This window comes from Gavia stellata, chromosome 30 (genome assembly GCF_030936135.1).
Source record: "Gavia stellata isolate bGavSte3 chromosome 30, bGavSte3.hap2, whole genome shotgun sequence".
NCBI lineage: Eukaryota > Metazoa > Chordata > Aves > Gaviiformes > Gaviidae > Gavia > Gavia stellata.
In genome coordinates this window covers 1,709,076-1,732,194 of record NC_082623.1, presented here as the reverse complement: position 1 = coordinate 1,732,194, position 23,119 = coordinate 1,709,076, and the positions used below count along the sequence as shown (strand labels likewise).

At 69.2% G+C, this 23,119-nt stretch overlaps 1 protein-coding gene across 1 annotated transcript; it reads right to left on the bottom strand.

Annotated features, from left to right (window-relative positions):
- Positions 1-1,291: 1,291 nt before the first annotated feature.
- On the bottom strand, positions 1,292-21,924 carry CPNE5 (copine 5). Its single transcript, XM_059831001.1, has 22 exons — positions 21,842-21,924; positions 16,834-16,874; positions 15,441-15,487; positions 13,422-13,525; positions 11,559-11,598; positions 11,357-11,433; positions 11,012-11,071; positions 10,854-10,917; positions 10,465-10,568; positions 10,147-10,251; positions 9,624-9,665; positions 9,457-9,532; positions 7,873-7,926; positions 7,732-7,793; positions 7,349-7,395; positions 7,052-7,233; positions 6,838-6,965; positions 6,664-6,766; positions 3,912-3,969; positions 3,376-3,449; positions 1,954-2,125; positions 1,292-1,362 (listed from the first exon to the last, which is right to left on the bottom strand). Exons 1-22 carry the CDS (start codon positions 21,922-21,924, stop codon positions 1,292-1,294), a joined length of 1,794 nt encoding a protein of 597 aa, XP_059686984.1.
- Between the last annotated feature and the right edge of the window lie 1,195 nt (positions 21,925-23,119).

The window sequence follows — 23,119 nt, the reverse complement described above, 5'->3', positions numbered from 1 at the left end:
GGACGACGGAGTAGGAGCAGCCCCCGACCCCCCCTCTAACGGCAGCATCGTCCCCGGGGGGGCTGGGGACGAGCCCTGAGGTGTCACCGCTGCCGGGGGGGGTGGTTCGGGGGGGGCCCCAGCCAGGCTTGCCCCCGGCTCCCGGCGCTGCTGCCTGTTTCTTCTCCAAAGCAATAGGAATGGGGCTGCTGGCACTGCTGCCAGGGCCCCCCCCGGGGGCACCCCAACTTGGGGGGGGGTCCCTATGGCCATGGGGTGATGGCCCGGCTCTGCCCCCCCCCCCCCCAGGCTGACTTTGGCCGAGGGAAACGCAGCAATAATTAATTAAAGCTTGAAGCTCTTTAGCGAGGGGCTGGGGGGGGGCTCAGCCCCGGGCCCCCCCCGGCCGCCAGCAGTGCAGGCAGGATGGGGGGGGGCTAAGAGCAGCCCCCCCAGGGCGGGTTGGTCCCTCGCCGTGGGCTGACAGCCCCCCCGGCCCCCCCCTGCTTGCACCCTGCCAGGTTTCGGTCCCAGCACTGTTACAGTCTCCTTACACTGGAAATCCCCTTGGGGGGGGGGGGCTGCACCCCACAACACCCCCCCCACTCCCCAGCTGGGGTGTGGGGGCTTTTCATGACCCCCCCCATGCCTAGCCGAGGTGTGGGGGCTTTGCCTGACCCCCCGGCTGGGTTGTGGGGTGCAGCGGGATGGGGGGGGCAGCGGGACGGGGGTGCAGCAAGATGGGGGGGCAGCAGAACGGGGGGGGGGGGCGCAGCCCCCCCCCAGCCCCTCGCGACCCACGACGGCTATCGCGATAGGGCCCTGCTGTCGTGACACATGGCTTCCGCTCTCGCCCCAGTGACTGTGCAAAGCCTGCTGCCCCCCCCCGCCCTGAGCACCGGCGGGATGGGGGGGTCACAGCCCCCCCCCCCCCCCCCCAGCACCTCTTGCATGTGCTTCAGCGTCCCCACGGGACTCGCCCGGGGACGGGGACGGGGACAGAGTGTAACCCCCTAACTAAAAGCCATAGCCCTGCGCCCCCCCCCCGGCCCCCCCCCGGCCTGGCTGGGGGGGGGGACACCGAGGCCAGTGCAGAGTCCTGTAAATAAACCTGGATGTGTTATAACTTTGTACTGGTATTTTTCTGTATATTTGCAATATTTGGGTTATTAGAAATAAAGCCAAAACCGACCCTGTGTGCCCTGATCTGTGTTGGGGGGGGGGACACATGGATTGGGGGGGGGGGTCACCCCTTGCTGGGGTGGTTCCCGCGGGGGTGGTGGTAATTAAAAAGACTATAATTTATTCTGGTTTAAGGCAACTCGATACAAACCCACAGCAGACGCATACACCACGTGGAGGGGGGGGGCGGGAAGGGACTGTCTGTGCAAGCAGAAAAGTGGAGGGGGGGGGACACACACCAAAAAGGACCCGGGGTCCCCCCGGGAGCAGCCGGCACTCGCTGCGGGAGGATGGGGGGTGCTGGGGGGGCTGTGGGGGGGGGCATGCGTCACCCGGGGTGGGGGGGATGCTCTGAATGGCACCGGGGCCACTGGAGGGGTCCCCATGCCTGGGGGGGGGGGCAAAGGGCAGATGGGGCTCCTGCCCACCCCAGCTCCGTGCTCAAGGGTGGGGGGGACCCCCTGCTCCTTTTTTGGGGGGCAGGATGTGGCCCTCAGCACTGGTCCAGGGTGGGCCATGATGGTTGTGGCTGGACATGGCGGGGGGGGCCACCGCGGCCAAGGCCAACAAAGGCGCCTCTGTCCCCAAACCCCCCCCGGGGACCCCAGAAAAGGTGATTTATGGGGGACACCCCCCCCCCCCCAGGTCCCTGTCAGGGTCCTACTGCCTTTTATCCCTTGAAAGAGGGAAGCTGGGGGGGGGGGGGGGGGGGGTGCTCAGAAAAACATCCAAGCCCCGGCGCTGGGGGGGACGTGGGGTGCCGGCCGGGTGCTGTCAGGGCTGGGGGGGCACTGGGGGGCCGGGGGGGGTCGGGGCTGGGGGGCGCAGGCTGGGGTTTGATGCCCCGCGCCTTCATGTAGGAGACGAACTGGTCGGGGATCTCGGCCAGGACCTCCTTGGCCAGACGAGCCATGCTCAGCACCGGGCTGCCCCCCCCCTCCACGTAGTCGCGGAAGGGGACGAACTGGGGGGGACACAATGGGATTTGGGGGTGAGGGGGCCCCCCCAGGGCCTGGTCCTCCATAGCCGGCATGGCCCGGTGCGTCCCATGGGCTGGTGCCCCCTCCCCATCGCCGATGGCCCAGTGTGTCCCCAGATCCCAGTGTGTCCCCAAATCCCAGTGCACCCCCATGTCCCAGTGCACCCCCATGTCCCAGTGTACCCCCCCACGTCCCAGTGCACCCCCACATCCAGGTACATCCCAAGCCCCAGTGCACCCTGTTTTCCCCACGCAGCCCCCCCCCATCCCAGTGCATCCCCCCATATCCCAGCACACCCCCTCCATGTCCCAGTGTCCCCCCAAATGTCCCAGTGTGTCCCCCCCGAATGTCCCAGTGCAACCCCCCAATGGCCCAGTGCACCCCCATTTCCCAGTACACAGCCCCCCTTCATGTCCCAGTGCCCCCCCATCTCCCAGTACATGCCCCCCCCAATGTCCCAGTGCCCCCCACTCATATCCCAGTGCCCCCCATCTCCCAGTACATGCCCCCCCAATCTCCCAGTGCCCCCCCATGTCCCAGTGCCCCCCACTCATATCCCAGTGCCCCCCATCTCCCAGTACATGCCCCCCCATGTCCCAGTGCCCCCCACTCATATCCCAGTGCCCCCCATCTTCCAGTACATGCCCCCCCAATGTCCCAGTGCCCCCCATGTCCCAGTACCCCCTACTCATATCCCAGTGCCCCCCCATCTCCCAGTACATGCCCCCCCAATGTCCCAGTGCACCCCCCAATGTCCCAGTGCCCCCCACTCATATCCCAGTGCCCCCCCATGTCCCAGTGCCCCCCACTCATATCCCAGTGCCCCCCCATGTCCCAGTACATGCCCCCCCATGTCCCAGTGCCCCCCATCTCCCAGTGCCCCCCACTCATATCCCAGTGCCCCCCCATCTCCCAGTACATGCCCCCCCAATCTCCCAGTGCCCCCCCAATATCCCAGTGCCTCCCACTCATATCCCAGTGCCCCCCATCTTCCAGTACATGCCCCCCCAATGTCCCAGTGCCCCCCACTCATATCCCAGTGCCCCCCATGTCCCAGTGCCCCCATCACGTCCCAGTCCATCCCATCATTGCTCCATGCTGGGACCAGTTACTGGACTCAGGTGTGACGGGGCTGATTTGGGGTGCATGGGGCACCCCGCCATGACACCCCCATGCCGGGCTGGCCGGGGGGGGGGTGTCCCCCCAATCCCCGAGGGAGGGGGGGGGCAGGTACCTGCACGATGTCACGCTCGGCCACCTTGCCGCGGGAGGAGATGCGGATGTCGTCACCGTCCAGCTCCACCATGGCTGTGGGGGACGAGGTTGGGGGGGGGGGGTCAGCAGCATTTGGGGTGTCCCCCCCCAGGGTGGGACCCCCTTTAACCCCCCCCAACCCAAACCCAGGCAGTGCAGGCAGGGGAGCGGGGCTGATTCATCAGCAGCAATTACTGGGGGAGCTTTAATTTGGCTTCGCTGCCTGCCCGGTGGCAGAGCAGCTGGCTGACGGGGTGGGGGGGCTGCCCTTGTGGCCCCCCCACAAACACACCCCGGGGGGGGCTCATTCAGCTGTAATGAACGCCTCCGCTCATAACTACACACACACAGACCGGCTTGCGGTGAATCCTGCTGAGCCCTGACAAATTCAACTCATATTTCTCCCTCAGCCAAAGGCAGCTGCACCCTCCCCACCCCCCCCACCCCCCCCAGGGACACGGGGGGGGCTTCTGAGCCGGGGGGGGGGGACGGGGTGGGGGACATCCAGGGACTTACCGTCGAACTCGGCCTGGCCGACCCCCACGATGATGATGGACATGGGGAGTTTGGCAGCCTGTGGCGGGGGGGGGGGAATAAAAAGGCACCAAATTTAGTGCTGCTGCTGCCAAATGCAGCTCAGTCCTGGGGGGGGTCGTGAGGTGCAGCCCCCTCCCCAGCCCCTCCAGCACCCAAGGGTCCCAGCCCCTTCCCACCCCCCCACATTAACCCCCCCAGCACCCACCAGTGCAGCGCCTTTGCCCAGGGTGGGGGGGGGACAGGGTGATGGCTGGGGGGGGCTGTGCGTGACACCCCTCGGGGATCCCGGCGTCGCTGCTGCCCGCTCCCCCCACCGCTGTGCCCCCCCCGCCGGCACTGGCACTGCTGCTGCTGCGTGCGGGAGTGCGGATCATCACCGCTTCATTTCACTGCCAGCACCCACGCTTGGGCTGGGGATGGCACCCAGCGCTGCGGGTCACGGCGGGCACCCTGCACCGGGGGCCGTGGGGAGCACCCTGCGCCTGGGGCGGCGGGGGGGGGCACGATGGACACCCCATACCCAGGGCCGTGATGGCCATCCTGCACCAAGGGCTGTGGTGGGCACCCCGTGCTCGGGGCCATGATGGGCACCCGGTCCTGGGGGGGGGGGCACAATGGGCATCCTGCACCCAGGGCCGTGGTGGGCACCCCGTGCTCGGGGCCATGATGGGCACCCAGTCCTGGGGGGGGCACAATGGCCATCCTGCACCCAGGGCCGTGGTGGGCACCCCGTGCTCGGGGCCATGATGGGCACCCAGTCCTCGGGGGGGGGCACAATGGCCATCCTGCACCCAGGGCCCTGATGGGCACCCCGTGCTCGGGGCCATGATGGGCACCCGGTCCTCGGGGGGGGCACAATGGGCATCCTGCACCCAGGGCTGTGGTGGGCACCCTGTGCTCAGGGCCATGATGGGCACCCAGTCCTGGGGGGGGCACAATGGGCATCCTGCACCCAGGGCCGTGGTGGGCACCCCGTGCTCGGGGCCATGATGGGCACCCGGTCCTGGGGGGGGGCACAATGGGCATCCTGCACCCAGGGCCGTGGTGGGCACCCCGTGCTCGGGGCCATGATGGGCACCCAGTCCTGGGGGGGGCACAATGGCCATCCTGCACCCAGGGCCGTGGTGGGCACCCCGTGCTCGGGGCCATGATGGGCACCCAGTCCTTGGGGGGGGGCACAATGGCCATCCTGCACCCAGGGCCCTGATGGGCACCCCGTGCTCGGGGCCATGATGGGCACCCGGTCCTCGGGGGGGGCACAATGGGCATCCTGCACCCAGGGCTGTGGTGGGCACCCCGTGCTCGGGGCCATGATGGGCACCCAGTCCTGGGGGCGGGGCACAATGGGCATCCTGCACCCAGGGCTGTGGTGGGCACCCCGTGCTCGGGGCCATGATGGGCACCCAGTCCTCGGGGGGGGCACAATGGGCATCCTGCACCCAGGGCCGTGGTGGGCACCCCGTGCTCGGGGCCATGATGGGCACCCAGTCCTCGGGGGGGGCACAATGGGCATCCTGCACCCAGGGCCGTGATGGGCACCCCGTGCTCGGTGGCACCACGAGCCCCCGCGACTCAGCGCCACCGGTTAAGGGATCCCCTCGGCTCAGCAGGGTGCTCCCGGGGTGGCACCAGCCTCCGACACCCACCCCAAAGGGCACCCGGAGCTCTGCCCGTGGCCCGGCACAGCCGTAGGGTGGCACGTCCCCAAGCCCGGCCATGGCACACGGGGCCGGTGTGAGGTGCGGCAGCTGCCGGGGCTGAGCACCCCAAAGCTCCCGGCAGAGCTGCAGTGCCGGGATATTAAATAAAGCAGCAAACAAATATTACCGGAGCCGCTCGCCCTCCTGCCCCGGCCGGGAGCTGACCCCCATGATGCCCGGCCTCGGGGGGCACCTCCAGCCCCTCTCCCCCCAAGCTGGGGGGCTGAGAGCCCCCCCGGCATCCCCGCTCGGCCCCCTCATCCCCGACCCTCCCGCCGCCCCGGCTATTGGGGAGCCAAATGGGGCTGAGCGGCTGCGAGGGAGGTTGGGGGATGAAGAGGAGGAGGAGGAAGAAGAAAGCTCTGGGTGCTGGGCTGAGCGAGGATTGGGGAACCCCATGGAAGGCTCCGGCACAGGCACCGCCACGGCGCTTGCCAGGGCAAAGGTGCCGCTGGCGCCTTCAGCGAGCCGCCGCGGCGCCGAAATTGCTTTTTCCTTCGCAGGCCCCTGGCACGGAGGAGGCAGGAGCCACCGCCACCCCCCCGAGGGGACACTGCGTCCTTGGCCGCCCGTCGCACCCGCCACCCTCAGCTTGCTCTGGCACCCCAACAGCTTGGGGCACCCCGGGCATCTGGCCGGTCGTTGCACCCCAGTTTGGGGCACCCTGTGTCCCTGGCAGATGATTGCACCCCAATATCTCAGGGCACCCTGCATCCCCGGTTGGTGACTGCGCCCATCTTGGGGTGCCCCGTGCTGGTTGTTGCACCCACAGAGCTTGCTGCACCCTGTCAGGGGCACCCCAAGCCCCAGCTGGTCCTTGCACCCCAACATCTTGGGGCTCCCCGCATCCCTGGCTGGTTACTGCACCCATCCTGGGACACCCTGTGCACCCGCTTGGCTGGTGCACCCGCACAGCTCACAGCACCCCATGCACCCAGCTGGCTGTTGCACCCCCGGACGGCTCAGAGCACCCCGACCCTGGCTGGTCCTTGCACCCCATCCGGGGGCACCCACCGCCCCGCGGGACTCACGTTGACGATGGCCTCCTTGGTCTGCGCCATGTCCGAGATGACGCCGTCGGTGATGATGAGCAGCACGAAGTACTGGGACCCATCCAGCACCGCCGCCGCCGAGCTGGGGGGGACCCGGTGAGTGACACCGGGGTGGGCACACCCCCGCCCCGGGGGGTGCCGGGACCCCCTTACCGGGCAACGTGGTTGACCACGGGGGCGAAATTGGTGGGTCCGTAGAGCTGGACGCTGCGCAGGCTGCGGTGATACGCCTCCAGGACGCCCTCGATGCCGCTGCACGCCGGGTTGGCCGCGTCGCCGTTCTGCAGGACGATGAACCCCGATGACAAGGACGATCGCGTCCCCCCACCTTGTCACCCCCTTGGGGCACATCCCCCCCTGCCCTCACCAGCGGGAACTCGTGGGACACGCGTCCATCCGGTGGGATCTTGGCGCCGAAGCCGAGGGCGGGGAACATCTTGTCGCTGTCGTAGTCCTGGATGATCTCGCCCACCGCCTTGAGGGCCATGGCGTAGGCGTTGAGCTGGTAGGGGCTCAGGTAGTGCAGCGAGGTGGACTGCGACGGGTTCCCTGCGCGGGCGGTGGGCTCAGCCCCCCCCATTCAGCGGCGTAACGAGCCCCCCGACCTCGTTAAATAACACCGTGGGGGGGGACACACATGGGACAGGCACAGCCCCACGCTCACCGTTGGATGCGGTGAAGTCGATGGCCACCGTGAAGTTGATTTGGGTCCTGGGAGGGGGTGAAAGCGGCTTTAGGGTTCTGGGGAGGGGGGTGCAGGATGAGACCCATGGGTGGGGGGGGGCAGCGCCCTCCCCGGGTCAGCCCTCGGCCCACAGACCGGCTCTCGCTGGGTGAGCACCCAAGGACTGGGTGCATCCATGCGCCCCCCCCGCAACTCAGAGTACCCCCAAACCTCTCTGTGCTGCGGTTTCACCCCGCCCTGCACCCAAGGGAGCAGATGTGGGTGCTGGGGACACCCTGCTCAGGACCCCGCCAGCTCCGGGCCAGCCCCCAGGATATAGGTGGGGAAACTGAGGCTCATGTGTGCCCCCCCTCATCGCTCACCCGCCCCTGATATAGTCCAGGAAGGTGTGATCGGACTCCACCGCGAAGGACAGCAGCGTCACCTGCCAGGGACAAGGGGCTGAGCGGGGGACAGTGGCTGCACCCCCCGTGTCCCCTCCCCGTGTCCCCCCCCCTCCTCACCGTCCCTGAGTTCAGGTACTTCTTCTTCTTCATCTTCTTCCTGGGGTTCACCACCTGGGGGGGGGTGTGAGGGGAGCTGCTCCCCACGGGACCCGCAGCACCCCGGGGTGCAGAGGGGCACCGCGGGGACCGTGACACCCCAAGGTGCAGCGTGGGGGGCTGCGGCACCCAGGGGTGCGGCCTGGGCACCCTGGTGACTGTAACATCCATGGGTGCAGCATGGGGACCCTGGGGATTGTATAACACCCAGGGGTGCCGCACGAGGACCATGACACCCATGGGTGCAGCATGGGGACCCTGGGGATTGTGTAACACCCAGGGGTGCCGCACGAGGACCATGACACCCATGGGTGCGGCATGGGGACCCTGGGGATCGTAACACCCAGGGGTGCCGCATGAGGACCATGACACCCATGGGTGCAGCATGGGGACCCTGGGGATTGTATAACACCCAGGGGTGCCGCAGGAGGACCATGACACCCATGGGTGCGGCATGGGGACCCTGGGGATTGTATAACACCCAGGGGTGCCGCACGAGGACCATGACACCCATGGGTGCGGCATGGGGACCCTGGGGATCGTATAACACCCAGGGGTGCCGCATGAGGACCATGACACCCATGGGTGCGGCATGGGGACCCTGGGGATCGTATAACACCCAGGGGTGCCGCACGAGGACCATGACACCCATGGGTGCGGCATGGGGACCCTGGGGATCGTATAACACCCAGGGGTGCCGCACGAGGACCATGACACCCATGGGTGCGGCATGGGGTCTCTGGGGATTGTATAACACCCAGGGGTGTGGCACAAGGACCATGACACCCATGGGTGCAGCATGGGGACTCTGGGGATCGTAACACCCAGGGGTGTGGCACGAGGACCATGACACCCATGGGTGCAGCATGGGGACTCTGGGGATCGTAACACCCAGGGGTGTGGCACGAGGACCATGACACCCAGGGGTGCAGCAGGGGCTCCCAAGGGGCTATAATGCATAGGGGTGCAGCATGGGGACTGTAACACCCATGGGTGCAGCAGGGGCACCCTGGGGTGTATGTAATGCTCAGGGGTGCAGCAGGAGGACCATGACACCCAGGGGTGCGGCATGGGGACCCTGGGGATCGTAACACCCAGGGGTGTGGCACGAGGACCATGACACCCAAGGGTGCAGCACGGGCACCCAGGGGTATGTAACACCCAGGGGTGCAGCACGGAGACCCTGAGGACCATCAGACCCAGGGATGCTGCACAGGGACCACGACGCCCAGGGGTGCAGCAGGAGCACCCAAGGGACTATAATGCATAGGGGTGCAGCATGGGGACTGTAACACCCATGGGTGCAGCAGGGGCACCCTGGGGTATGTAACGCCCACGGGCGCAGCATGGAAACCATGACACCCAGGGGTGCAGCACAGGGACCGTAACACCCAGGGGTGCAGCACAAGCACCCAAGGGACTATAACGCCCCGGGGTGCAGCACGGGGACTGTAACGGCTGGGGGTGCAGCAGAGGGACTGTAACACCCATGGGTGCAGCTGGACGCCCCCCTCCCTGCCCCTGTGGGTGCCTCTCCGGCCTCACCTCGTAGACGTTGAACTGGCTCTGTCCCCGCGCCAGCTCCCGGTAGCTGGTGGTGAACTCCCCGATGAAGTCGTGGCTGTGGGGCGAGGGGGGGGTCACCGTCAGCTGGGGTGCGGAGCTGGGACTTGGGGGGGGGGGGGGGTCCCCAGGACCACCCCCCAGCTCACCTGCCGTCACGGTCCCAGTCGTACACCTCCACCTTGATAGCTCTGCAAGGCAAGGGGGGGGTCACGGCCACCTCCCGGCACCCCCAAAACCCCCCACCCCGGGGGCTGCGATGGGTCCCTGGGGCCAGCCCCACGGCCCACTCCCCGTGGATTTGTTTTGACGCCTCCGTGGGCCTTTTCCTCCCTCCTCCTCCTCCTCAGGCTTTTTCGGTGGGATATTTTTATCCGCCGTTGCCACAGCAACGTCCGACACGGGGCCAAACCAGCGGCACGACGCCAAGTCACCGCCGAGCTTTGTTTGCCAGGACACGCAGCCGGTGACACCAGTTTTGGGGGACACACAAACACACCCCCCCCCGCCCCACCCCGAGGGACAACTCTGCGACGGTGAAAAAGCCCATTGCCCAGATGGGTAAACTGAGGCAGGCAGCGTGGGAGGGCTGGGATGCCGGAGGGCGTAGGTACCACAGAGACTGTGGGAAGAGGGTGCAGAGCGGCCGCCCTCGGAGGAGCCGGCGCTCACCGGTCGTAGTCGCCGTTGCAGAGAGCGCGCACCGGGATGGCGAACGCCTGCCAGACCGGGTTCAGCGTGTTCCTCACCACCTCCGTCTTGTGGCAGATGGTGAAGCTGAGGGGGGGGACAATGGGGGGGACAAGGGGGTCACCCCCTGATGGCAAACCCCACCCCATCACCCCAGAGGTGACTTTTGGAGGATGCCCCCCCAAAGTCAGCCCGGCCCTGTGGGGACGTCCCTGCGGTGTCCCATGGCCGGGGTTGTGTCCCCACGCTGTGACGGGGTGTGGGGGTGTCACCCCATTTTGGGGGGGGGGTGTTGCTCACGTCCCGTCCTCGTTGCTGCGGTAGAAGACCATGAAGGGGTCGGATTTGCCGAAGAAATCCTTCTTGTCCAGCTTGTTGGCGCAGAACTGCAGCGTGGCCACGTCCTGCGGCGGGGACGGGGGGGTCACCAGCCCCGCACCCCCCGGGGGGACATCGGGGTGCAGGATCCTGCGTGGGTGCTGCTCGGTGCGGGGAGTTGAGGGACCCAGGACCCATGGGACACGCCGTGGGGATAGGTCAGCCCTGACCCTCATCTTCCTCACCCCAGAGCGAGGAAGACCCAAGGGGTGCAGTTGGGGGGGGGGGGTGTTTCAGCCCCCCCCCCCCCCCCCCCCATGGCACTGGGGTGTCCCCAACTTGTCCCCCCCTTCCCTGGAGCCGCGGCTCACCCGGCAGTTGCCCAGCTCTTCAGCGAGGAGGATGATGGTGCCGCACTTCTTCCCGGGGATGCCACTGCCGGGAGGGGCCGTGAGCTGGGGGGGGGACACATGGTGACCCAGCCGTGTGTCCCCCCCCCCCCCGCAGGGCTGGGCACCCCCAAACTCACCCGTTGGAGACGGCCGGAGCGGGTCTTCTGCCCCGGGTGTGCGTGGTGACCGTCCCCATCCTGCTGGGACACACAGCGAGGGGTGACGGAGGGGATACCCCCCCAAAAAAAAAGCCAGACCCCCCCCCATGGGGAAACTGAGGCAGGGGCTGGATAAGGGACACGGGGAGCCGGGGCAGCCTGGAGCCAGGGCTGTCGGCACCAGGGTCTGGTCTCCATCCCGGACACCCGGATAAGGACCCGGGCGCCCTGCCAGCACCGGGGGGGGGGACATGGGGACACCAGGCAGCCAGCCCAGCGCAGGGCCCCCCCGGGGGAAACCGAGGCACGGGGCGGGGGGCTCACGTCAGGGGCTTCTCCAGGCGGCTGCCGGCAGAGCCCACGATCTCGCCCAGGGTGCAGAAGGCCTGGCCCAGGAAATCCTGCCGGAGCCGCCATGTCAGCGGGGGTCTGTCCCCGTTGTCCCTGTCCCCGTTGTCCCTGTCCCCGTCCCCAGCCCCGCGGTGCCGGGGGGCCGGGGGGGGAGCGGTGACGATCCCGCACTTACGTGCTTGGAGAGGTCGGGGCTCTTGGAGTCCACATCGTACCTGGGGACAGACGGGGACCCGTGGCCGAGGCAGCGGGGATGGTGTGGGGACGGGGATGGGGACAGGGATGGGGACAGGGATGGGACAGGGATGGGTTGGGGACAGGGATGGGACAGGGATGAGACAGGGTTGGGGACAGGGATGGGATGGGACAGGGATGGGGACAGGCATGAGGACAGGGATGGCCTGGGATGGGAATGGGGACAGGGATGGGGATGGGGACAGGGATGCGATGGGGACAGGGATGGGGATGGGGACAGGGATGGGGATGGGATAGGGATGGGACGGGACAGGGATGGGGACAGGGATGGGATGGGACAGGGATGGGGACAGGCATGAGGACAGGGATGGCCTGGGATGGGAATGGGGACAGGGATGCGATGGGGACAGGGATGCGATGGGGACAGGGATGCGATGGGGACAGGGATGGGGACAGGGATGGGACAGGGATGGGGACAGGGATGGGACAGGGATGGGTTGGGGACAGGGATGGGACAGGGATGAGACAGGGTTGGGGACAGGGATGGGATGGGACAGGGATGGGGACAGGCATGAGGACAGGGATGGCCTGGGATGGGAATGGGGACAGGGATGCGATGGGGACAGGGATGCGATGGGGACAGGGATGGGGACAGGGATGGGTTGGGGACAGGGATGGGGACAGGGATGGGGACAGGGATGGGTTGGGGACAGGGATGGGACGGGGATGAGACAGGGTTGGGGATGGGGATGGGATGGGACAGGGATGGGGACAGGCATGAGGACAGGGATGGCCTGGGATGGGGACAGGGATGGGACAGGGATGGGGACAGGCATGAGGACAGGGATGGCCTGGGATGGGAATGGGGACAGGGATGCGATGGGGACAGGGATGCGATGGGGACAGGGATGGGGACAGGGATGGGTTGGGGACAGGGATGGGGACAGGGATGGGACAGGGATGGGGACAGGGATGGGACAGGGATGGGTTGGGGACAGGGGTGGGACGGGGACGAGACAGGGTTGGGGATGGGGATGGGATGGGACAGGGATGGGGACAGGGATGGCCTGGGATGGGAATGGGGACAGGGATGGGGATGGGGACAGGGATGCGATGGGGACAGGGATGGGGATGGGGACAGGGATGGGGATGGGATAGGGATGGGATGGGACAGGGATGGGGACAGGGATGGGATGGGAGAGGGATGGGGATGGGACAGGGATGGGACACAAATGGGGATGGGGACAGGGATGGGGAAGGATGAGACAGGGATGGGGACAGGGATGGGATGGGAGAGGGATGGGGATGAGGACAGGGATGGGGATGGATGAGACAGGGATGGGGACAGGGATGGGATGGGATAGGGATGGGTTGGGACAGGGATGGGGACAGGGATGGGGATGGATGAGACAGGGATGGGGACAGGGATGGGATGGGATAGGGATGGGATGGGACAGGGATGGGGACAGGGATGGGACACAAATGGGGATGGGTTAGGTGTGGGGACAGGGACAAGGATGGGCTGGGATGGGGACAGGGACAGGGGTGGGGACAGGGATGGGATGGGGCTGGGTATGGGGACAGGGATAGGATGGAGATGGGATGGGGACAGGGATGGGGATGGCACAGGAATGTGGACAGAAGAGGGAGGGGGACAGGGACAGTGACAAGGACACGCCTGGGACAGGGACAGACGCCAGCACCCTCCTGGCATCCCCAGGCACAGGCTGAGCCACGGCACCCAGCCCCACGGCGGGGGGGCCTGTGCCGGGGCGCTGGGGTGACCGAGGGGGTGACACCGGTGGGGGGGACGACAGCGTGGGGGGACAGCGGGGACACTCACAGGTCGAAGCGGAGGTTCTGCTTCTCCTCGAAGAAGTAGTCGAGGACGAACTTGCGCAGAAAGTCGGGGTTCAGGGAGTTGTCGATGACCTCGGTCCGGCCGAACTGGGGGACACGGGTGACACAGGGGGGGGACACACCCCCCCCGCATGGGGACAGGGGTGTGGGGACATGGGGACAGGGGTGTGGGGACACGGGGACACCGGGGCGTGGGGACCCGGGGATGGGATGGGGGACGGAGGACGCAGGCCGGAGCGGGGATGGAGCGAGGGACGGGGACCCCGGGGGGGACACGGGGGACACGGGGGGGACACGCACCCCCCCCAAATGGGGACAGGGGTGTGGGGACACGGGGACACCGGGGCGTGGGGACACGGGGATGGGGGACGGAGGACGCAGGCCGGAGCGGGGATGGAGCGAGGGACGGGGACCCCGGGGGGGACACGGGTGACACGGGGGACGGACGCACACCCCCCGCATGGGGACAGGGGTGTGGGGACATGGGGACAGGGGTGTGGGGACACGGGGACACCAGGGCGTGGGGACCCGGGCATGGGATGGGGGACGGAGGACGCAGGCCGGAGTGGGGATGGAGCGAGGGACGGGGACCCCGGGGGGGACACGGGGGACACGGGGGGGACACGCACCCCCCCCAAATGGGGACAGGGGTGTGGGGACACGGGGACAGGGGTGTGGGGACACGGGGACACCGGGGCGTGGGGACCCGGGGATGGGATGGGGGACGGAGGACGCAGGCCGGAGCGGGGATGGAGCGAGGGACGGGGACCCCAGGGGGGACACGGGTGACACGGGGGACGGACGCACACCCCCCGCATGGGGACAGGGGTGTGGGGACATGGGGACAGGGGTGTGGGGACACGGGGATGGGGGACGGAGGACGCAGGCCAGAGCGGGGATGGAGCGAGGGACGGGGACCCCGGGGGGGACACGGGGGACACGGGGGACACACACACCCCCCCCGCATGGGGACAGGGGTGTGGGGACACGGGGACACCGGGGTGTGGGGACACGGGGATGCGATGGGGGACGGAGGACGCAGGCCGGAGCGGGGATGGAGCGAGGGACGGGGACCCCGGGGGGGCCACGGGGGACACGGGGCCACGCGGGGGGGCGGGAGGGGACGCGGGGGGTGGGGACGGCGGGAGCAGGTGCCCCTTTGTCATCGGGGGGGCTGGCACCGCGCCCCGCCTGCTCGCTGAGGCCCCACAGCCCCTCAATTAAGCGGCGGTTAATTACAGGGCGCCCGGCGGCGGGGCGGGGGGCGGGAGGCAGCGGGGGGGCCCGGCCCCCCCCGGGGTGTCCCCAAGTGTCCCCTCCCTGGGGACGGGCCTGCAGGTGGGGGCCGCCAGAGCGCTGATTGGCCAGCGGGCTGCACGCCCGACGGCTGATTGGACGGCTGCCGGCACCCCAACATGCTCCCCAGCGTGTTGATTGGTTGGCTGGCTGCACCCCAGCAAGCTGATTGGCCAGCATGCTGACATGCTGATTGGCTGGCTGGCCAGCACCCCAACATGCGGATTGGACGGTTGGCCAACACCCCAGCGTGCTCATTGGTCAGCGCCCCGATGTGCAGTTGGCCAGAATCGGACATGCTGATTGGCCACTGGGCCAGCACCCCAACATGCTGATTGGCCACCCGGCCATCACCTTGACGTGCTGATTGGCCAGCGGGCTGGCACCCCAACACAGTGATAGGCCGGCATCTAACATGCTGATTGGCTGACCGGCCAGCACCCCAACGTGCTGATTGGCCACCCAGTTGGCATGCCCACATGCTGATTGGCCATCACCCCAACAAGCTAATTGGCCGGCTGGCCAGCACCCCAACATGCTGATTGGCCACCTGGCCATCAGTCTGATATGCTGATTGGCTAGCTCCCCATCATGCTGATTGGCTGGCTGGCTGGCACCCCAACATGCTGATTGGCTGATTGGCCACCCGCCTGCCCGCCATGCCGACCCTCCGTCCGTCTGTCCGTCCGTCCGTCCGGGCACTCACCTCCCGCCACTGCCTGCTGCCGGGGCGCTGGGTGTACAGCACACAGACTGCGGGCAGGGCGGCAGCGGGTCGGGGGGGCCGGCACCCCCAGAGCCCCCAGTGCCCCCCAGCACCCCCAGAGCCCCCAGACCCCCCCAGTGCCCCCCAGTGCCCCCCAGCACCCCCAGAGCCCCCAGTGCCCCCAGAGACCCCCAGTGTCCCCCAGTGTCCCACCGTGCCCCCCAGCGCCCCCAGAGCCCCCCAGTGCCCCCCAGTGCCCCCAGACCCCCCAGTGCCCCCCAGTGCCCCCCAGTGCCTCCCAGCACCCCCAGAGCCCCCCAGTGCCCCCCAGTGCCCCCAGACCCCCAGCACCCCCAGAGCCCCCAGACTCCCCAGAGCCCCCCAGTGCCCCCCAGTGCCCCCAGACCCCCCAGTGCCCCCCAGTGCCCCCCAGTGCCTCCCAGCACCCCCAGAGCCCCCCAGTGCCACCCAGTGCCCCCCAGACCCCCAGCACCCCCAGAGCCCCCAGACTCCCCAGTGCCCCCCAGTGCCCCCCAGTGCCCCCCAGTGCCCCCCAGCGCCCCCAGAGACCCCCAGTGCCCCCCAGACCCCCAGCGCCCCCAGAGCCCCCAGACTCCCCAGTGCCCCCAGTGCCCCCCAGCACCCCCAGAGCCCCCAGAGACCCCCAGTGCCCCCAGCGCCCCCAGCACCCCCAAAGCCCCCAGAGCCCCCCAGTGCCCCCAGCGCCCCCGGCACCCCCAGACCCCCCAGCACCCCCAGCACCCCCAGAGCGCCCAGAGCCCCCAGAGCCCCCCAGTGCCCCTGGCACCCCCCAGTGCCCCCCAGCACCCCCAGCACCTCCAGCACCCCCAGCACCCCCAGACCCCCGGCACCCCCACATCCCCCAGTGTCCCCCAGACCCCCCGGCACCCCCAATGCCCCCCAGACCCCCCAGCACCCCTGGCCCCCCCAATGCCCCCCAGCACCCCAAATGCCCCCCAGCACCCCCAGTGCCCCCCAGCACCCCCAGAGCCCTCAGACCCCCCAGTGCCCCCCAGCGCCCCCAGCACCCCCAGAGCCTCCAGCACCCCCAGTGCCCCCCAGTGCCCCCGGCACCCCCCAGTGCCCCTCAGCACCCCCAGCACCCCCAGACCCCCCAGTGCCCCCGGCACCCCCACATCCCCCAATGCCCCCAGACCCCCCCAGCACCTCCAGCACCCCTGGCACCCCCAATGCCCCCCAGCACCCCAAATGCCCCCCAGGACCCCAAATGCCCCCCAGCCCCCCTGGCACCCCCAATGCCCCCTGGCACCCCCAGCCCCCCCCAGCACCCCTGGCCCCCCCAATGCCCCCCAGCACCCCAAATGCCCCCCAGCACCCCAATGCCCCCCGGCCCCCCCCCGGCCCCACTCACGCGGGTCCGACTTGGAGAAGGTGTCCTTGTCCAGGAGCTGCCTGCGGGGAGAGGGGGAGAGTGAGTGAGAGTGAGTGTGAGTGTGAGTGTGAGCGTACATGTCTGAGCACAAGTGTGAGCGTGAGCACGAGTGTGAGTGTGAACATGAGTGTGCATGTGAGTGCGAGTGCAGGTGTGAGCACGAGTGTGAGTGTGAGTGGGAGTGTGCGTGGCTGCGCGAGCGCGGCCGTGCATGTCAGGCTGTGCGTGTGGCTGCGTGTGCACGGCCGGGTGTGCTCCGTGTCACGCATTGGGATGTGCACAGACATGTGTCGGGGTGCACAGCCACGTGTCGGGGTGCACAGCCATGTGTCGGGGTGCACAGCCATGTGTCGGGATGTGCACCGCTGTGTGACGGCGTGCACAGCCACGTGCCAGTGTGCGCGGCAGGGTGCGCACAGCCACGTGTGCCCTGTGCTGCATGTTGGGGTGCACAGCCATGGGTCAGGGTGTGCACAGCCATGGGTCAGGGTGTGCACGGCCATGTGTCGGGGTGCACGGCCACGTACAGCTCCACGTGCTCCATGCCATGTGCCAGGGCGCACAGCCGTGCGTCAGGGTGTGTGTGGCCGTGTGTGCTCTGTGCCATGCGTTGGTGAGCACGGCTGTGTGTCGGGGTGTGCACAGCCACATCAGGGTGTGCACAGCCGTGTGTCAGGGTGAGCACGGCCGTGTGACAGCGTGCACAGCCGTGTGTCAGCGTGCACGGCCATGTGTCGGGGTGCACAGCCGTGTGTCAGGATGTGCAGCGCTGTGTGACGGCGTGCACAGCCACGTGCCAGTGTGCGTGGCAGGGTGCGCACAGCCACGTGTGCCCTGTGCTGCATGTTGGGGTGCACAGCCATGGGTCAGGGTGTGCATGGCCATGTGTCGGGGTGTGCACGGCCATGTGTCGGGGTGCACGGCCACGTACAGCTCCACGTGCTCCATGCCATGTGCCAGGGCGCACAGCCGTGCGTCAGGGTGTGCGTGGCCGTGTGTGCTCTGTGCCATGCGTTGGTGAGCACGGCTGTGTGTCGGGGTGTGCACACTCATGTGTCGGGGTGTGCACAGCCACGTCGGGGCGTGCACAGCCGTGTGTCGGGGTGAGCATGGCCACGTGTCGGGGCGAGCACGGCCACGTGTCAGGGTGAGCACGGCCACGTGTCGGGGTGCACAGCCGTGTGTCGGGATGTGCACCGCTGTGTGACGGCGTGCACAGCCACGTGCCAGTGTGCGTGTCAGGGGTGCGCACAGCCACGTGTGCCCTGTGCTGCATGTTGGGGTGCACAGCCATGGGTCAGGGTGTGCACGGCCATGTGTCGGGGTGCACGGCCACGTACAGCTCCACGTGCTCCATGCCATGTGCCAGGGCGCACAGCCGTGCGTCAGGGTGTGTGTGGCCGTGTGTGCTCTGTGCCATGCGTTGGTGAGCACGGCTGTGTGTCGGGGTGCACAGCCACATCGGGGTGTGCACAGCCGTGTGTCAGGGTGAGCACAGCCGTGTGTCAGCGTGCACGGCCATGTGTCGGGGTGCACAGCCGTGTGTCAGGATGTGCAGCGCTGTGTGACGGCGTGCACAGCCACATGCCAGTGTGCGTGGCAGGGGTGCGCACAGCCACGTGTGCCCTGTGCTGCATGTTGGGGTGCACAGCCATGGGTCAGGGTGTGCACAGCCATGGGTCAGGGTGTGCACGGCCATGGGTCAGGGTGCACGGCCGCGTACAGCTCCACGTGCTCCATGCCGTGTGCCAGGGCGCACAGCCGTGCGTCAGGGTGTGCGTGGCCATGTGTGCTCTGTGCCATGCGTTGGTGAGCACGGCTGTGTGTCGGGGTGTGCACACTCATGTGTCGGGGTGTGCACAGCCACGTCGGGGCGTGCACAGCCGTGTGTCGGGGTGAGCACGGCCACGTGTCGGGGTGAGCACGGCCGTGTGACAGCGTGCACAGCCGTGTGTCGGGGCGAGCACAGCCACGCGTCGGGGTGAGCACGGCCACGCGTGCTCCATGCCACATGTCAAGGCACACACAGCTGCGTGTCAGTGTGTGCCAGGCCGAGTGTGCTCCATGTTGCGTGTCAGGGCGTGCTCGGCCGTGTCTCAGGGTGTGCACGGCTCCGGGTGCTCCGTGCTGTGTGTCGGGGGGTGCCCAGTCACGTGTCGGGGCCTGGGGCTGCAGGGGGGGGACCCCAGCACCCCGTCACCCCCCGCTGCAACGCGGCGCAGCGTCCGACTGACGGGACTCGCTCTGGTCCCCGATGGAGTGGGAGGAAAATAGGTCGGAGCGGCCGCAGCAGCGCGGCCGGGGGGGGCGGCAGGGCCGGGGGGGCACCCGCTGCAGCCGGGGGGGGGGCACAGGGCACCCAGCACGGTCGGGGGGGCACCCACTGTGGCCAGGGGACCAGGGACACCCCAGCACCCCGACCTGACAGGCCCCCAGTTTGCAGAGAGGGGGTGCAGAGGGGGGGCGGGGGGGGCATTTCGCCCTCCCCAGCCCCCCCCGTCTCGGTGCCCAGCCCCACAGGGGCCCCACAGCACCCATAGCTCCCAGCACCCATGTGTGTGTCCCCCCCCGAGCCACCACCTACGTTAGGGGCCAACATTACCGGGGGGGACAGGATCCTGCCTCGGAGGGACACGGGGGACCACCCCGGCACCCCCATACCCCCCCCCGAACCCAGGGCCCCCCCCCGTGCACCCCCCCAACCCCAGAGCCCCCCCCCACCTCCCAGTGCCTCCCAGTGCCCTGCACCCCTGTGCCCCCCGGCTCTCCCAGTACCCCGCACCCCCCCCGTGCCCTCTGCTCTCCCAGTGCCTCCCAGTGCCCCCCACATCCTTCCCCAGTGCTCCCCACTCTCCCAGTGCCTCCCAGTGCCCCCCACATCCTTCCCCAGTGCTCCCCACTCTCCCAGTGCCTCCCAGTGCCCCCCACATCCTCCCCCAGTGCTCCCCACTCTCCCAGTGCCTCCCAGTGCCCCCCACATCCTCCCCCAGTGCTCCCCACTTCTCCCAGTGCCTCCCAGTGCCCCCCACATCCCTCCCCAGTGCTCCCCACTCTCCCAGTGCCCCCCACATCCTCCCCCAGTGCTCCCCACTCTCCCAGTGCCTCCCAGTGCCCCCCACATCCTCCCTCCGTGCTCCCCATTCTCCCAGTGACTCCCGTGCCCCAGCCCCTGAGTACCCCCATGTTCCCAGTGCCTCCCAGTACCCTACACCTGCAGTACCCCTGGCTCTCCCAGTACCTCCCAGTGCCCCACACCGCTGAGTGCCCCCACGTCACCAGTACCCAACACCAACTGCCTCCCGCTCCCCCAGTGCATCCCAGTGCCTCCCAGTAACCTACAATGCCAACTGTCCCCCACTCCCCGCTGCCTCCCAGTGCATCCCAGTGCCTCCCAGTATCCTACAACACCAGCTGCCCCCGCTCCCCGCTGCCTCCCAGTGCATCCCAGTGCCTCCCAGTATCCTACAATGCTGACCACCCCCGCTCCCCGCTGCCTCCCAGTGCATCCCAGTGCCTCCCAGTGCTCTACAACGCCAACTGCCCCCACTCCCCGCTGCCTCCCAGTGCCTCCCAGTGCCTCCCAGTGCCCTACAACGCTGACCGCCCCCGCTCCCCGCTGCCTCCCAGTGCATCCCAGTGCCTCCCAGTGCCCTACAACGCTGACCGCCCCCGCTCCCCCCCAGTGCCTCCCAGTGCCCTACAACGCCGACTGCCCCCACTCCCCGCTGCCTCCCAGTGCATCCCAGTGCCTCCCAGTGCCCTACAACGCTGACCGCCCCCGCTCCCCGCTGCCTCCCAGTGCCTCCCAGTGCCTCCCAGTGCCCTACAACACCAACTGCCCCCGCTCCCCGCTGCCTCCCAGTGCCTCCCAGTGCCCTACGACACCAGCTGCCCCTGCTCCCCGCTGCCTCCCAGTGCCTCCCAGTGCCTCCCAGTGCCCTACAACGCCGACTGCCCCCGCTCCCCGCTGCCTCCCAGTGCCTCCCAGTGCCTCCCAGTGCATCCCAGTGCCTCCCAGTGCCCTACAACGCTGACCGCCCCCGCTCCCCGCTGCCTCCCAGTGCATCCCAGTGCCTCCCAGTGCCCTACAACGCTGACCGCCCCCGCTCCCCGCTGCCTCCCAGTGCCTCCCAGTGCCTCCCAGTGCATCCCAGTGCCTCCCAGTGCCCTACAACGCTGACCGCCCCCGCTCCCCGCTGCCTCCCAGTGCATCCCAGTGCCTCCCAGTGCCCTACAACGCTGACCGCCCCCGCTCCCCGCTGCCTCCCAGTGCCTCCCAGTGCATCCCAGTGCCCTACAACACCAGCTGCCCCCGCGCCCCGCTGCCTCCCAGTGCCTCCCAGTGCCTCCCAGTGCCCTACAAACGCCGACTGCCCCCGCTCCCCGCTGCCTCCCAGTGCCTCCCAGTGCCTCCCAGTGCATCCCAGTGCCTCCCAGTGCCCTACAACGCTGACCGCCCCCGCTCCCCGCTGCCTCCCAGTGCATCCCAGTGCCTCCCAGTGCCCTACAACGCTGACCGCCCCCGCTCCCCGCTGCCTCCCAGTGCATCCCAGTGCCTCCCAGTGCATCCCAGTGCCTCCCAGTGCCCTACAACGCTGACCGCCCCCGCTCCCCGCTGCCTCCCAGTGCATCCCAGTGCCCTACAACACCAGCTGCCCCCGCTCCCCGCTGCCTCCCAGTGCCTCCCAGTGCCTCCCAGTGCCCTACAATGCCGACTGCCCCCGCTCCCCGCTGCCTCCCAGTGCCTCCCAGTGCCTCCCAGTGCATCCCAGTGCCTCCCAGTGCCCTACAACGCTGACCGCCCCCGCTCCCCGCTGCCTCCCAGTGCATCCCAGTGCCTCCCAGTGCCCTACAACGCTGACCGCCCCCGCTCCCCCCGCTGCCTCCCAGTGCATCCCAGTGCCTCCCAGTGCCTCCCAGTGCCTCCCAGTGCCTCCCGGTGCCCTACAACGCCGGCCGCCCCCCGCTCCCGCCGGAGCCCCGGTACCTGCAGGACACCGTCAGCTCCACCCGGGTGCCCGGGCCGGGGCCGGGGCCGCTGCCCGGTTCGGGGGTGCCCAGGCCCGCCATGCCCCGGGCTCCGCCGCTGCCCCGCTCCGGCCGCCCCCGCGCCCCGGCACCGGGATCGGCACCGGGATCGGGATCGGCTCCGCCCCGGGACCGCCCCCCGCCCCGCCCGGCTCCCCCCCCCCGGCCCCGCACCGAGGGGCTGCCCCGGTGTTTCCTACGACACCGCCCCCGGGGGCCCCGGTACCGCCCCCCGGTACCGCCCCCGGGGCCGCCTCCAGAGCCCCGGTCCCCCCCGGGCCGCCGGTACCGCCCCGACACCCCCCCCGGGGGCTCCCGGTACCCCCCCGGGGGCCCCCGGTACCCTCCCAGGTATCGCCCCGGACCCCCGGGACCCCCAGTGCCGCCCCCGGTAACCCCCGGGGGCTCCCGGTACCCTCCCAGGTATCGCCCCGGACCCCCGGGACCCCCAGTGCCCCCCCCGGTACCCCCCGGGGGCTCCCGGTACCCCCCCCGGGGGGCCCCCGGTACCCTCCCAGGTATCGCCCCGGACCCCCGGGACCCCCCCCCGGGACCCCTCTGGGTACCACCCCACTCCCCGGGGAGAGCCCCCAGTCCCCCCAGTCCCCCCCAGTGCCCCATCACCTGCAGACTGAGGGTCCCCCAGTGCACCCGGTTCCCCACTGCCCCCAGAGCGCCCCAGTAGCTCCCAGTACCACCATCCCCAGTATCACCCAGGGGCTCCCAGTCCAGTCCCCAGATCCTGCCCTGGGACCTCCCAGTCCTCCCAGTCCAGCCCACAATACCCCCAGTGCTCCCTGGGCCTCCCCCAGACCCACCCCCAGTGTCATGGCCATGGGGACGAGGGGGCACTGGGGTGGGGCTGTACTGGGGCACTGGGGCAGACTGGGGCCCGAGCAGAGCCCCTGGGCCCTGTTGCAGCCCAGGAGTTATTGTAGGTCCTACAGAAATGGCACAGGGCCCCAGGGCAGCTCCGGGGGCCCCGAAAAGCCATTGTGGGGGGGGACACCAAGTGCTGGGGGGGGACACACACAGTGTGTGCTGCCATGGGGACCCTCGTGCATGGGGACACCACGTGCCAGTCCGGGGGTCCCCAGTGCCGCGTGGGGACCCCAGGTTTTGGGGGGGGGGGGGGCAGCACCCCACCACCACCTCCCCCAAAGCCCAGTGACCCAGAGGGCCCGTGATGGGGGACACCCCCTGGGGGTGCCAGGACACTTTGGGGGGGGGGGGGGGG

Coding starts and splice junctions, on each gene's coding strand:
- CPNE5 (XM_059831001.1), bottom strand. CDS start 21,924: ATGGCGGGCCTGGGCACCCCCGAACCGGGCAGCGGCCCCGGCCCCGGC. Junction 13,526..15,440: donor GCAGCAGGCAGTGGCGGGAG/GTGAGTGCCCGG, acceptor CGTGTCCCCCAG/TTCGGCCGGACCGAGGTCAT. Junction 7,927..9,456: donor GCCAGTTCAACGTCTACGAG/GTGAGGCCGGAG, acceptor ACCCCCCCCCAG/GTGGTGAACCCCAGGAAGAA.